At 42.0% G+C, this 15,910-nt stretch overlaps 1 protein-coding gene and 1 pseudogene across 1 annotated transcript; one reads left to right on the plus strand and one right to left on the minus strand.

Moving 5' to 3' along the window:
- Positions 1-661: 661 nt before the first annotated feature.
- Positions 662-7,260, plus strand: LOC146578381 (uncharacterized). The gene is made up of 8 exons (XM_085259001.1): positions 662-766; positions 2,339-2,692; positions 3,053-3,385; positions 3,472-3,570; positions 3,804-4,133; positions 6,296-6,622; positions 6,736-7,056; positions 7,169-7,260. Exons 1-8 carry the CDS (start codon positions 730-732, stop codon positions 7,258-7,260), a joined length of 1,893 nt encoding a protein of 630 aa, XP_085115127.1. The 5' UTR covers positions 662-729.
- A 2,465-nt stretch (positions 7,261-9,725) lies between these two features.
- Positions 9,726-15,694, minus strand: LOC146578382 (histone H1.5 pseudogene; annotated as a pseudogene).
- Between the last annotated feature and the right edge of the window lie 216 nt (positions 15,695-15,910).

A 15,910-nucleotide genomic window follows, 5' to 3' on the forward strand; every position in this document is an offset into this window, starting at 1 on the left:
TTCCTCTTGTATACATCCCCAATATTTGAATCCGTAACAGGTGCCAGTAGAAATCACTGATTAAAATAAACAAAAAAAGCCTGTCACATATTGAAAGGTTTTACTGTTCAGTTTTCAGCTGTTTTTGTTTTACATTTCAAATATGTGTGCAGCCAGACATCATGTCAGGCTGCCAAAACTGACTCCTAAGAAAAGGGGAGACTGTTGTGTTTCCTCATAGTTTTACACCTGTTGATCCACTTTCTATCATCCACACAAAGAACCTTCAAATCCCTGCAGATCTGTCAGCTGATCATGCCCTCTCCTGTGATTGGCTGAGCTTCATGCCTGGAAAAGTTCTTTCACACTGTTCATCCTGGAGCTGCTTTATGTCCATGATCTGAATGGAAACACATCTGCATCATTGTAGCTACAGTCGATGTTTCAGTGTTAGGACTGAAGGTGGAGCTTTGTGCGTGTTGGGCTGAGGCTGAAGCAGTCCCCCCCAACGGGAGCGCTCAGGCGTGAAACTAGGAGGAAAGCCGACGTCCTCCTCTTCCCTCAAAAGTGATCTGTGGCCGGTCGGACTTCATTCCACAGATGTGCTTTAACAAAGTGTGAAGCTGAACTCTGAGCTGTGACAGTGTGAGCAGTGTGAGAGTGTCAGTAGATGATCAGCAGAGGAAAGTGAAGCTGCTGTGAGCTGATGTCCTGAAGGGCTTTTAAAGAGTCTCTGAGTTTGACAGGAACATGAAGATGTTTGTGGTTTTTGTGATCCTCCTGCACGGTAAGTACACCTTCCTCTCTTTGCTCTCATCATCAGCTTTTCTCTTATCTCGCTCTAAAATGAATGTGTTGAAGTGCAGCAGGTCTTGAGACATGAGAGCCCAGTGAGTTGCGTCAAAGTTCATGACTTGACTGAATCAGTCTGTCACAACGAACGAGCGGACGCAAGAGCAGGACTGTGCTGAAACTAAAAACAAACAATATCATCAGGAGCTATATACAAGGTACAAGTGAAAAGGAGCTCCAGGTAATTCAGGGACAAGGGAGGGAAAAACCACACACGCTTATGATCACACTCCAGGGATGAAAACACGGACAGGTCCAGGAAGATCTATATAAAAGAAAACATGACTACAAGTCAGGAAAAGACTAGAGACGAGAATTTACAGGAAATAGCCGGGGCTACACTGACTAGTGTCGTTCAACGATCCAGCAGTCAGAAACACTGAGCTGTCACCTTGAGCAGAGGCTCGAGTGACAAGATAATGAGCAGCAGGTGAGTAATTATTTTCAGGGCACAGGCCTGAGGGTGGAACCCACAACAAGTTCAACCCCTGCAGAGAAGAGTGAGGGAGAGAGAAAGAAGAGAGAAACAACAACAACAGTGCGATCTCAGAGGTGAACGCCAGGGAGACACGGGAAAGCATGACAGTTTCTGTCAAACACTGGATTAGTTCATCTGGCTGTTTGTCACAGGCAGCTGGAAAACACATGGTCCGATAGTCGTTCCCATTATACTACTTCATAATCCATGTCAAGTCCTTTTGTTGGTTGAATGTGCAAAGTTCTCTGGAAAACAGTGAAGCTCCATCACCTCCAAACAGTGAGAGCCTCTATGGTTTTTAGATATGCTCTACACTAAAAGATAGAAGATAAAAATATTTCTGTATGGAATATAGATTCCTAATAGCAACAAGATTCCTCCTTGTGAATTAATAAGTAAATATGTCATGTTGCCTTTGTAACATGTTTTGGAGCATTTGTGGACTGTTGGAGTGAAAAACTGTGACTGTCCTGAAGGAGTGTGACTGGTCATCTGTCTTGTCACACAAGATGGAAATTATGGCCTGTGAGATTTGTTATAATTCTCCAGTTTCTGTGTTACTGACATTGTATCAATAGTTTTTTTGAATTGGGAAAAGAATGCTGTGTATAACTGAAGCTGTTATGCGTTCTTGGGCTACATGGTGTTCTGGTGGTTAGCACTGTTGCCTCTGAGCACAAAGGTCCTGAGTCCAACTCCACTGCTTCTCTGGGGTCTTTTTGTGTGGAGTTTGCATGTTCTCCTCATGTTTACGTCGGTTCCCTATAGGTACTCTGGCTTCCTCCAATGTCCAAAGAAATGCAGTTCATGGTATTAGGTTAATTTGTAATTCATTGGTGTGAACATGTGAATGGTTAGCCCTGGGACAAGCTGGTGATCTGTCCAGGGTGTAACCCCTCCCCCCCGTGACCCTGACTAGGATAAGTGGAATAGGATGGATGACGATAATGTTGGTTGTATTGCATCTTTTAACTCTGGGTCAAACCCACAACATTCATTTGATTTGTGTTTGTGTTTCTGTCCTTCCAGTTTCCCAGCATGCTCTGGCTGTGGTGGTGGTGGAGGTGAATGAGGGGGAAAGGTCTGTCCTACTATCATGTCTGTACTCAGGTTCTATACCTGAGGACAATCCAACAGTGATGTGGACTCGCAGTGACCTTGATCCCAAATCTGTACACCAACGACGAGAAGAAGGAGACGATCTTACAGGACAAAACCAGCGTTACAGCAGACGCACATCAATGAATCGTTACGCTTTGATCATTAAAGACTTCAGCCTCACTCTGAGGAAACCCACAAAGACTGACAGCGGCAACTACACCTGCTCCATCAGTGCTGGAGGGAAAGAACGAAAACTCAGAGACATTCAGCTGCTGGTCAAAGGTCAGCATCAAATTCTAACACCTGCTGTGATTACATGTCGTATTCAGTACTACAGAGAAAGGTCAGAGGTTAAATGAAAGCAAAGTATTTCTTAAACGGTTTCTGAAGGTCTTGATGAGCCCAGCAGGAACGTTTGTAGACTTGACCTCAGTGAAAACAGCAAAACAAGAGAAGCAAAGCAGAAGAAATTCGTTCTGTGCATGTGCAGATGTGTTTATGTTTACCTCCGGGAGGTTCAGCACACACACATCTGTACATACATTAAACACATTAAAATTTTATGCATGGCCCAACACAAAACTTTTAGAGGCCTTTTGCTGCCACTTTTACAGTTGACACTTTGGTTTCTTGTCTTCTCAGACCAGCAGGTGGAGGTGAAGGTGAGGGAAGGGTCAGAGTCTGTCATCCTGCCCTGCAACACAACACCTGACCTGCCTGAGGACACCACAGTGGAGTGGACTCGCTCTGACCTCGGACTCATCACAGTCCATGAGTATTCTAACAGAAATGATGACCTTATGACTCAGGACGAAGTTTACAGAGACCGAACGATGATGAGTGAAGACCTGCTGAGAACTGGAGACTTCAGTCTGACCCTGAAACACCCCAAAGTGAAAGACACGGGACGATACATCTGCACCATCTACAGGGACAAAGACATCCTGAGAAAAAAAGTCATGCTGCAGGTCAAAAGTCAGTGCTGGAGATAAAGGTCAAAGGTCAATACTGTAGACACAGGTCAGAGATTAGAAGTCATTTTGTTTTATGTTTCCCCACAGAACCATTTCCATCCTGGGTCAAAGATCTTCTGGTTCTCCTGTTTGTCTTTGTGATTTTTGGAGGTCTTTTATATTATTTACGTCACTATTACATGTCAGGTAAGAGTCTTTCCTACTACACTACCCATAATACCAGTGGTTAACAGGTGGCCTCTGGTGGCCTCTTGACTGTGTTCAGACCAGACACATGAGATCGTGAGATCAAAGAACGAGTCAGGAACAAACTGAGACACAATCTGATTGAGACTAGAAGGCAAGGAGGGCGCAGGGAGGTCATGTGACCATCACAGCTGCTGCTGATGTCATCGTGTTGTGCTTTGTTGTCCTCTCAGATTACCAAGTGGAGGTGGATTCAGGGGTGGCGTCTGTCAAGCTGCCCTGCAAAACTATATTTAAATTCCTAAAACACACTAAAGTGGAGTGGAGGGACAGAAACAACAGGAAGGTCCATGTGTATCAGAACGGCTCTGAGCAGCCTGAAAAACAGCACCGGTTTTACAGAAACCGAACAGAGATGAAGAGCACATCTCTGCTGAAACCTGGAGACCTCAGTCTGACCCTGACATATCCCACGGATGACGACAACTTCACCTACACCTGTACCATCTACAGCAGGAAAGGAAACATACTGACAAGGAAAAATGTGCACCTCCATGTCAGAGGTCAGTGCTGCTTATACAGGTCAAAGGTTTTGACACACTAGACTAGACACACTGACATGAGACAAAGACCAAAGTAAAACAGGAAACACACCAACTGAACTCTAGACATGAAAACTGAGGAGACAGAAAATAGAGTCCTAAAAAGCAGGACAGAAAGGCACAAAGAAAGCACAAAACATAGTTTTTACCTTGTTTCTCCCCGAATCCCACACAGTGCTCACGTCTGTGGCGTGAATTGTGAAAACCCCAACTCCAAATCTGTACAGTGGCTTCTCTCAGTTCTCAATACCTAGTGAGAAAACACATGAATTAAACTGCCAAGCAACACACACACAAAGTTCTCACTAACAAACCCATTGTGAACTCAATGATCCAGCACCGACTGAAGCTCAGCCACTCGCTTAAGTAGAGAGGCAACTGATGAAGGCAATCAGCTGGCTTCAGAGCAGGAACTCTCCTCAGCCTGATGATTCTTGTAATTCTTTCTTCCGGATACACACACTCATGTCCAAACACCTATACACATAAACAGGGACAAGGCTGTGCAGAGATTTTTAGATGGGCGGGTGCTCAAAGTTCAAAAGGGGCACAGAGAAAAGGCCGAATAACAACAACCCGCATTCATCAACAATCTAATATGGAATCACATCATACTATATCACTGTCATCAGGTGGGGACAAGGCAAAGCAAACATATTCCATGTTTACCTGATGGGTACAATGTTGCTCTTGTGGGGTTTCTGCTGCTCCTGCTGTGATAGTGCTGGAGGGCAGGGCTGTGCTGATCCGAGACTGTAGACATTAAATGCAAAGATTGGTGAACGTGCTTGGAACCATAAGGAAACAAAATAAACTCGGCTCTCCCTGTGACTCAGTTTGCCTCTCTTACTCTTTCATCTCCTCATCTCATCTATCACTCTCCACTCGATGTCCATCTGACAACAAGGCACAGTTTGCTATTGCATTAATCTATTATTTAATTATCCACACTTCACAAATCTTGCACCTAATCCATAACAAAGTAATGATAGACAATGTTCTAGAACTATTCTTACGAAGCATTTATAGACCGTGTTATATCATGAATAATAATTTTTAAAAATCTATACACATAAAACAAACACTAATATAATCTGTTTCTTGATGTGTTTTCTTTAACATACAGTGTGTCTTTTTTAATATCATAATAATCCATAATTATGCTGATATGCATATCATCATATTGCATATGCAAGTCCCTCAGAAAGGCAGGAAAAGCCCTGTAACTTACTTTAAAACCAAATATGTTCCCTAAAACCGTGGACAGAACTACAGACCCATGACAGTTGTCTTTTTTCATGTAATTTGAACAAGCCTCTTACAAAGTCGGTGATCACAGTCGGCCTCTCTCGGTTTTTATTACCACTGTTCATTTTAAAGCTCGGTTTTTAAAACCTTACGATGTAACTACAGCCCAGCCCATGCAGCAGTATAATAATGACTAAGATTATATTGGAGTGGGCCTGATACTCATGTCCCAGGACAGGCCCATGACAGTGCTGCCATCAAATTGCCTTTCTTTGCTTTGACTCTGTCTCCAACAAGAGGTGAAGCAGATGTTCTTACATTAATGGAATCACTAATACAACAGATCACCTGAAAATGAATAATGAATTTGCTGAAACAGATGTCTTTATTAATGAATTGTACTGATTAGTCTCTATTTCTCTCAGCTGAGCTGTTTCTGAAAGACGAACTCGTTCATGTCAGAGAGCAGACGTCTTTATGACATAATGTATCTGGCATGCAGAGAATCATGTTCATTTAGATTTTGCTGACATTTAAAATTCAGTTTTGCTTTTTATTTTGAAACATTTTTATTTTATTTCAATATTTTTTTAGTCTGAATAAATCAAACTTGCTTGATAGGACAGCTCTCAGGTAACAAGATGGCAAAAAAGTCTTTGACTCTGAAATAAAACAGCAGAGTTCTTTAAGACAGAGCTCTGCTGCTGATTAGACAGAAACCAAATAAGACACCGTTTCTGTTCAGTTGAACATGTTTCAGACTGGAACCAGTCAAACTTGATTTCATTGAAAAGATGCCATTTTCTCCATTCAGACAAAACATGTTCAGAGCTGCTTTTGCTGCACAGCTCATGTTGTGTTTTGACTCCTCTCAGTCCCCCAGGTGGAGGTGGATTCAGGGGAGGCATCTGTCCTGCTGCCCTGCAAAACTACTATAAACCTGCCTAAAGATGCTAAAGTGAAGTGGATGACCAGATTCAACAGGAAGGTCCACGTGTATGAGAACGGATCTGGCCAGCTTGAAGATCAGGACAACCATTACAGAGACAGAACACAGATGAATAAAGACCTGCTGAAAACTAGAGACCTCAGTCTGACCCTGAAATACCCCACAGACTGGGACGCAGACATCTACACCTGCACCGTCTGCAACAGAGAGGGGGGAAAAATCCTGATGAAACAAGTGGAGCTGAAAGTCAGAGGTCAGTGCTGCTGCTGGGTGTGAGCTGCAGAAGAAGAAGAGATGATGAGATCTTCATGAACACAAATCTTATTTTGTGCTTTAGACTGTTTATGAAATTTGTTGTCCTCTCAGTCTGTCAGGTGGAGGTGGAGGAGGGGGCGGAGTCTGTAGAGCTACCTTTCAAAACCACAAAAGAGCTGCCTGCAGATGCTAAGGTGGTGTGGTGGAACAATGATGACAGGAAGGTCCACGTGTATAAGAACGGCTCTGATCAGCCTGGAGAACAGCACCAGCTTTACAGAGACCGAACAAAGATGAAGAGAAGATCTCTGCTGAAGCCTGGAGACCTCAGTCTGACCCTGAAACAGCCCACAGAGAGAGACAGTGGGAGGTACAGCTGTAGAGTCTACGGGGAGATCAAGAGATACAAAAGAGTGCTGCTCAGAGTCAAAGGTTTGTGTGTGTGTGTGTGTGTGTGTGTGTGTGTGTGTGTGTGTGTGTGTGTGTGTGTGTGTGTGTGTGTGTGTCTTACTGTGTGTGTGACTGTGTTGTGTCTCCTCTGCAGGGAGAGTTCAGGTCCAGGATCAAACAGGGGACATCAGGAACAGAAGCAGCTCCATTGATCTGACTCCTCTGATGGCTGATCAATCAGTTTGATCTGTGTGTTTGTGCATTTTCTACCTTAAATGTCCTGTATATTGACTGTTACCTGTAATGTCACTTTCTGACCAACAGCTGGCGCTCTTACAAATATCAGATCTGATTTGACTGCAGTTATATCAGAGGACATTTGGCCTCAGTCAGATGTGACTTGTGTTCAGTCACATCTGTCAGTGACCTGTAACACTGATGAATCGCTAATGAATTGATACACATTACGTATTAAGCAGAATATTGGGCTATTATTAATCTGAAGATTTAAGAACTGCTGCTGGAGCTGATGCTCAGTAATAAATAAATACACACAACACAAAATGCTTTTGCAGGTACCATGTATTTAAACAAAATCAAGGAAAAACAAGGGAAGAAAAGGAAAGATGTAAACAATCACTCTTTTCTTTTCTTTTCTTTTCTTTTTTTTCGCCTGTCCTGTTTGGTTCTTTTGCCATCAGAATTATTGTCTAAAGGCCAAAAAAGATGCCCAATGCATTTACTTTACCAAATGGACCATCCCGGCCTTGCCGTATTGGTCTATTGATTCACCTTTGCTTTTATTGTTTATTTTATTTTATTTTCACTTGCTACACACGGGACAGACATGACTGGGGAAAAGAAAAGGGAGAAAGAAAGAGGGAAAGAAAAACAGCGGTGAAGAGGAACGATGATAAAGGGCAAAAAACAAAAACCAACAAAACAGACAAAAAATGCATATATCAACCACCTGGATCACCTGTTGAGAAAGAAAAAAGAGAAAACAAGCAAAAAAAGAGACCAATATAATAAACAACATCATCGCGATTATCTATGTGAATATAACAGTAAATACTAAATATTGAATATTATTGTGCGCACAGTGCGCTTTGGTTTGACAGTGTGAGCAGTTGTTGGTAGACGTAAAGCCTATCTTGAACATCCGATGACCTGTATAGTGCACTCTATGTAGTATTTTGTATTGAATTAATTGCAGACTGGGATTTCTAATTAAATGAAAGGTTTTTAAGCAAATCTGAGACCAGAAGTTTTGGTCTAAGTTAACTGATAAATCCGCTTCCCATTTTGCAGTAGGAAGTGATATTGATTCATCTGTTTTAGAAAGCATTCTGTATATTTAGTCCAAGGTTGAGGTCGCCTCCAAGAACAAGTGTACCATCTAAGTGTTCAGAGAGTGCACTGAAAAAACCGTGAAAGAATGAGGGATCATCAACATTTGGACCATATACACTTACAATACATAGATTTTTATCAAGTATAGATAGTTTAATGATTAAGAATCTGCCCTCTGGATCTATAACTGTATCGAGTACTGTGAAATCAATATATGTATGTATTAAAATTGCTACTCCCCTTTGTCTAGAATTATAACAAGCTGAGAACACATTAGGGAACTCAGGTGTTTTAAGCTCTTTTAAACCTCTAAGAGGTCTGTGGGTCTCTTGTAAAAGGACAACATCTGCCGGCAGTTTTTTGAGTTGGTTAAATATTTTAACCTCTTTTCTCTGGAGCCAGCTCCATTTACATTCCATGTTGATAGGTTTGTATGACATGCTGTCATGCACGTTTGTTCTGACGTATTCAGAGTTGTGTATCTAAATACAGGATTCACTCGCACATCAAACAGGAAACTCAGTGTTTTAGAGTCTCCACTCAACACACAACAAACTCCAACACATCTCATTCACTCGTGCTAGAATTCAATCACCTTTCATTAATCTAAAACTGATCAACTAATTTGCATATCAGCTATTAACCCACTAAGTTGACAGGACAACAGAAATGCATGTTCAAAATAGTATCACAAAAGACAATTCCCCTCATACAGTAAATCACTTGCTGCATCAATCAAGCAGGAAGCTTCTCCCAATTTACCATTTTAACACTAAATTTATTGTCTGATCACTGGTTGGTCAAACCAGAATCTTTTTTTCCCACAAAAGTTAAACTGTTGTCCTGCAACCTAGAGAGTCAATTTTTTGCATTGGATAAATTCAGTATTTGATAACAAGTGTCTGTTAAATTGACACTATTTTAACACTGATGAAAGATAACAAGTTAATTTTCATTACATGGGTGTTTGTGTTATTAGGCAGGTTTAATCAATGTCTGTGGAGCTGCATATCCAGCAGAGCATGTTCTTAAAGCTGCCTTTCCTACACACTTCTGTTGTTATTTGATCATTTCTTAACTAATGTGCTATGAGTCCACTGGTCTTTGCATCACACGAGGTGACTTGGACAAGATGATAAACAGACTCACGCTTAAGATGTTGTCTAATCTTCATGAGCTCTCTTGTGTTTGGAGTGTTAGTAGGGTTAATGCATGTTCTGTGTGATTTTGTATATGTTTCTATTTTCGCAGTGTTTCAGACTCCTTCTCAATTTTCCCACTTAAGCAGTCAGTTTTCTTTTCCCATGTTTGCTGACCCAAATTTTGATTTCCCACATTTAATAACAAAATTTGTGTTCTCACCACTCTCGCTGAGGCAGTTTCTTAGCAGCTGCTGCCGGTTTCTTGGCTTTGGCCGCGGCGGGCGTCTTGGCTTTGGTCTCAGTAGCCTTGTTCATCTTGAAGGATCCGGAGGCCCCGGTGCCCTTGGTCTGCACCAGAGTGCCCCTCGCCACCAGGCTCTTGATGGCGGTCTTGACACGGGCCTTGTTCTTGTCCACATCGTAGTCTCCGGCAGCCAGAGCCTGCTTGAGAGCGGCTGTGGACACGCCACTGCGCTCCTTGGAAGCGGCCACGGCTTTCACGATCAACTCGCCCACGCTGGGGCCGACCTTCTTCGGCTTGGAAGCCGTCTTCTTCAGTCTTTTCTGAACATTTTAACATGCTGCCGCCGCAGAGCCTGGCCTCAGATCCAGCAAGCTTAGCGCGCTGATCTCCAAAAAAGTCCCAAAAGCCAGAAAGACGTCAAATAAGTGTCTCGTGCTAAGAGCTCGAACAAAAACTGCTCTTCACGCCGCCATCTTGCTCGCCCCTCCGTGGAATTCATCCAATCAGATAGGAAGATGTATTTGCTTTCTTCTTCTCTGGTGCTTTTCGTCCACATTGCTGCTGCTTGCTGCTGTCTCTTTATCTGCCATGTTATTGCTTTGGAGCTGCATTCCTTGTCTTCAGGGAGGAGTGAGCGCTTGCTTGTGAGTTTGAGAAACACATGGCACTGTAAATAAGTCAGCCAGAAACTTGGCCTGCACGTTTCCAATTGTTAAACTATAACTTTTCGTCCGACCGCTGCATGTGGAAAATTGATTCAGGTCTGCTTTTCACCTGAAAGTGACAAACTAAGACATGTTCATTATTATCATCACTGCTTAATCAACACACATCTCTCTCTCTCTGTGTGTGTTTGTGTGAACAATCCTTTCTCAAAAGCATAAAATGACATTGTAGTTGTTTTTCGGCTGATCAACACGAAACCTTTTTCCTATGATTATTTTTCTTCGTCTACAATGTAATTTTTGTCTCTTTTTCACTCTTTTTTTTTTCCACAATAGCTGGCGACCTGCAGAATCACCGCTCTCACTCACAATCAGAGGCAATTACTTTTGCACAGTGCACAAAAACACTGTGATGTCAGACACATTCACACTCACTTTGTCATCTGCATAAATAAATCATATGGCTGGAGATATGTGCCATGGTGATCCATAGGCATGATCACACATTTATTTAATTATTTTCAATCCAACAAAACAAATAAACAAAAACATGATGCTGATGCTACACACACACACACACACACACGAGTCAAGATGCAGGAAAACTGCTCATGGAAACGCTGCACACTCCAGTTATCACAGTTATCCTAGCTCTGTTTCCCTCTCTTTGAGTAGTCCTCAGACAGCTCTCGATCTGATAATGTGTAGCCTGCTCATCAGCTCAGAAAAAAACTGCAACGCATGCTCTGCCCACAGCGGCAAAGTCTTACACTTTCATATTCAATACAGCTTCTCCATCACATACTTTTAGATGTTTCATGCAGGGTTCAGTATATTAGTTGTTTTCACAGGTGTGCTGTATATCTCATCAATGGCTCATAATAAGACGACAGTCGTTCACACAGGTCAAGTGCCTCTATGCACTTCATTAGTTTAAATATTTACCTATATCACTTCACCTCACATGTCATTGTACTGAATTTGAGCAACCACAAGCTTAATGTAGGTTACTTTTAACACTATCCACCTCAATTACGTCTATGGTCTGGCACACAGGCTGTTGTTGATCAGGGCAAGCTAAAGAGTTAACATTTTGTGTCAGCAAGGGGTGGGGGGAAAGCCATCCACCAGAGCACATCTCAAGTGCTGCTGATGTGGGCTGGCCCTTCTCCACACACCCCCGGTTGCTTAGGAAACCATGATAACAACAACAGTCGGTGTCACAGACCACGTGTTCTGCTCCGCACACACTCACACACAACAACAACAATGACGACGACGACGACGACAATGACAACAACACAAAATAGGCCTACTCCGGACTCACACCGGACCGCTCGGGACCCTGACCCAGTTGTGGGACGCTCACCCAGTCGCGCGACAAAACCCAATGAAAGGACGCTCGGGACACACACCCAGGGCGATTTCAAAACCGGACACTCACCGGACGCTTGGGCCCTTGGGCGATTTAACCAAAACCTCTTTTTCGGGACACTAACCCAGTTATCGCTCCACAAAGCAGCGAACTTCTCAACGCCTCACAAAATGGCGGAGACTGCACAACGACACGGTTATAGAGTCGGCCTCTTTAAACTTACTTGGCGTTGCTTAGCGTGTAATATCAGCCTCGAATCCCGCCGATCGCCATTCATCGAGGAGAAAAGACAGACAGCGAATCCACAGGAACTTCCTGGCTGACGTCAGTCTTTCAGCGTGTCCCTCCTCCCCTCGGTGAATGCGATCCCAGGGAGCCGGCATCGAAGGACCAATTAATGATAGGTTTGTAGCTTGAACCTATTCGCTGGAACGTTAAGACAATATAATTACACTGCAAAGCAAGACACGAGTAGGCAAAGTTCTTCATGTTACTCGTGCACGGGAGAGACCGGACAGAGCGCCGTTCCTTCGCTTAACCCCAGTTGCTCTCTCCGTTCTCCCGTACCACTGCCCTTTTATTGAGGTTACATGAATATGCATAGGTTCATTAACATATGACGTCTACATACAAACAAAGAGTACCTTGCCTGTGTGTGCGTGTGTGGTGGGTGCGTGTGTGTGTGTGTGTGTGTGTGGTACTGCTGATCAAAGGGTCATAAAAGCACACAAGCAAACATCCTTGGTCAGGAAGAGGGTAGACCCCCCCTCATCCTAGATAATACAGTGAGGAAGTCCAGCAGTTCATTTATACACAAAAAGCACTTAGACTAGAACAGACGTAACTACGTTAATCCTATCATAAAACAATTAAACAAGGTACGAACTTTCCCATGCTCCCAGGATGTAGGTGTGCATTCTAGTGTGGAATACACACCAAGCCTCTGTAGCCTGTTAAAGATCACACAACTTATCACTACACAATTGATTATACACCTCTAAGCATCTATGGTTAAATATTTCTAAGCATAAATGACAATCAAAAATACAAACTCTAACACATGTAACGAATCTTAGTGCGCCCAAAGATGTGTGTGTATAACTAGGGATGTATGCTGTGTGTGTCGCTTAGACAGGTGGAGAGAATACATCACTTGTTCGTAAATAGAGAGAAGGACAGAAAAGAAATGTGTGGCGAGATGCTCCCTGAGTCTGACTATGTGTGTGCATATTTACTAATATGGGTACGCTTGGCTTAAGCGTGTGTATCCTGTAGGTCTGTGTGCGCTGTCTGACTGATGTAAATGTGCTGCCGTTGAGCGCATGACTGTGCGTGATCATGCTGTGCGTATGTGTTGAAATGAAGGATGTTGTTTGTGGATGAGTGTGGAAGAAGGTGATCGAAGCAGTGAAAGAAAGAAAAAAGAAAGAAAGAAACCAAGGACAAGGGTGAGCAGCATAAAAAAAGAGGGGGGAAAGAGAAAAAAAAAACTAGAAGAAAAAAAAAACCCGGAAAGATTCCAATTAAACCATTGACGGTTTCATTAATGGTGTTAATTCTGCTCTGATATCACACCAGAGGTGGGTAGTAACAAGTTACTTTTACTCAGTTACATTTACTTGAGTATGTTTTTGAAAAAAATGTACTTTTAAAGTACCTTTTTTGCACGATACTTTTTACTTTTTCTTGAGTACATTTGTGAAGAAGAAACGGTACTTTTACTCCGCTACACAGCAAATCCAGCATGTCCAAATTAACACTGTCGGATTTGATTTCAACACTATTAAAGTGTCTATATGGGTCCACACCAGAGAGTGTTAATTTAACTCTTTTTGGAGAGTTGGTACGTTAACTCTGATTTAGTGTTAAACACCAAATCTGTCTGGAGTTGATAATTTAACACTTGGTGTTAAGAGTTTATATATTAACTCTCAAAGAGTATTTTAGTTTAACTACGTAAGAGTTATCTTCTAATTGATTCTAAAAAGCAGGAATTTTACTGTTCTGACCTTCTAGAAATTTCTTTTGGAAATAAACATTTACTAAAAAGATGCAATGGTTTTTGAAAAACATTTATTCTGAACTGTGCACCACAATTTCAAAACATTTTCTGAAAGATGTAACAGTATACATGTTCTCACTTTCATTAGAATTTTGTTTATCAAAAGGTCTGACATGGTAAATGCAAATAACAGCATTCTCATCACTTATTTCTTCAATACAATATGCATGTCCTTCATTCATCCCTTTGTGGAACTTCAACGCACTTCTGCTCTCCCCCATATTCCATCTTCACAAGCATATCCTGTGTGGAGATTGAATAAAAATTAGCTGACACTAATTAATGGCACAAATAATCCAGTAAACAATTGGAGCACAGTAAAAAAAAAAAGGAATCCTCTTTGAGCCATTACTTGTGTAAAGTATTTTCCCAAAAGACAAGGACACAGGCAACAGGTAATACTGAACTAAATGTAAAACCTCAACCTTTTTAATTTTTACCTAAACCGTGTGCACAAAACTCTGGAGGGATCTATGCTAACGTAGAATCCAGTCAGGACGTCAGCTACTGCTGTTTGCTCGTTTTTTTTTTTTTATGGGCGATCGGTTTCAGGCTTCCAGTAGCACCATTATACCAACGTTTCATATTCTACACATTGTTTTAGGTGTATTTGACCAAAAGTTTGACTGAAAATTCACATGCAAGCTTTTTTTCAAGGCTGTGGTATTTGCCCGCAAACAATACCTTTCAGCTAGCTAAAACAGAATATTATGCTATCACCGAGCAACATGGCTAATGCCTTCCACACAGCTTTGTCTCAACTCCAAAGAGCCACAGAAGTAAAAGCTAATAATAATAACTGAAACAATCTTTGAAAAAAATGACTTACCATGCATGGCAAGCAACTCAAATATGTAGAAATGTTCTGAAACGGCTTCACTTCAGCTTCGATTGTAGCCTACGGTGCTGGGGGCGGAGTCTGTGAATTTACTCTATTGGTGTCATAACTCCTGTAGGAGTTCAGAGTCAAGAGGTCAAGAGTTAATGTTTCCATTGTAACACCTCCAGATTTGACATAGAAACACTCATTTTTAACACTCGATTTTAACTACTATCATTTTACACCTCAGAGTTACATTAAAAGAATGTGACTCTACTTAGAGTAAAATTAACTCTACTTTTGCAAGAAGACTATTAACACCAAAACATTTAAAACTTTTGAATTTGCTGTGTACATTTGCAAAATTCGACTCGTTAGTTTAAAAAAAAAAAAATTAGTCTAACACATTAAATAACATGTCGCTAGTGGAGTTTCCGGTAACTTTTTTACCAATCAGATGTGGCCATGCAGTCACATGACCAGTTTGAAACTGTGGCGGGAAGAGCGGCCCAAGCGTTTCAAAGTAGCGGACACACGAAAAGAAGAAACATGAAAACATGGCAGAGCCAATTGTCTACGCTAGAGCTGAAGAGGATGAACAGCATTTTCCTCACATACAAAGAATGTTTCGCTTAAAACCAGCACAAAAGAACAGCTATGTCTTCAGTGTCGGTGTCTTCAGTGAGAGCCAAAACAACAACTTTTCAGCGTGAAACAACTCAACTCGTGAAACCTGAGGAAACTGTAAGTTTTCTCTAATATCTTTTTAGCTGTGGTTAGCTGGATGTCAGTCTTATGTTACAGCAGCTGTGTCGAGCTCGAGCTGTGAGTCATATTTTCAGTGCTACGTTGTAGTGAGATAAGTTTGTGGGTGTTTTGTACAGCTTTGGTTGTCCTCTTAATTGCTCGCTATCTTTGCCGGCTGGTGATGTTGTGCTGGGGGAATCTGCCGGGCGACATCTTTTCGACGACAGCGTCTCAGATTTGGCCGGGGAAGATGCACACTGGGCCTTCTTCATTACGAGATCCTGGAAGCACTGATCGGTGTAATCTTGGAGATCCTCTAAACTCTCCCCGTTGTTCTCCAGGGTGTTGGAGATGATTTACACAAATGTTGTTAGTTATAAGACAATTGATAAGTGTATTTGGTAAAACTGAAGCTTAAAGAAATTTGTTCAATTCTGAGCTACCATTCGCTTTAATTTTCTGCCAAAATCTCTGACGTTAGTTACAAC

This window comes from Mchenga conophoros, linkage group LG3 (genome assembly GCF_057382185.1).
Source record: "Mchenga conophoros isolate Kocher_MC1m ecotype Shallow Benthic linkage group LG3, M_conophoros_male_GT1.1, whole genome shotgun sequence".
Lineage (NCBI taxonomy): Eukaryota > Metazoa > Chordata > Actinopteri > Cichliformes > Cichlidae > Mchenga > Mchenga conophoros.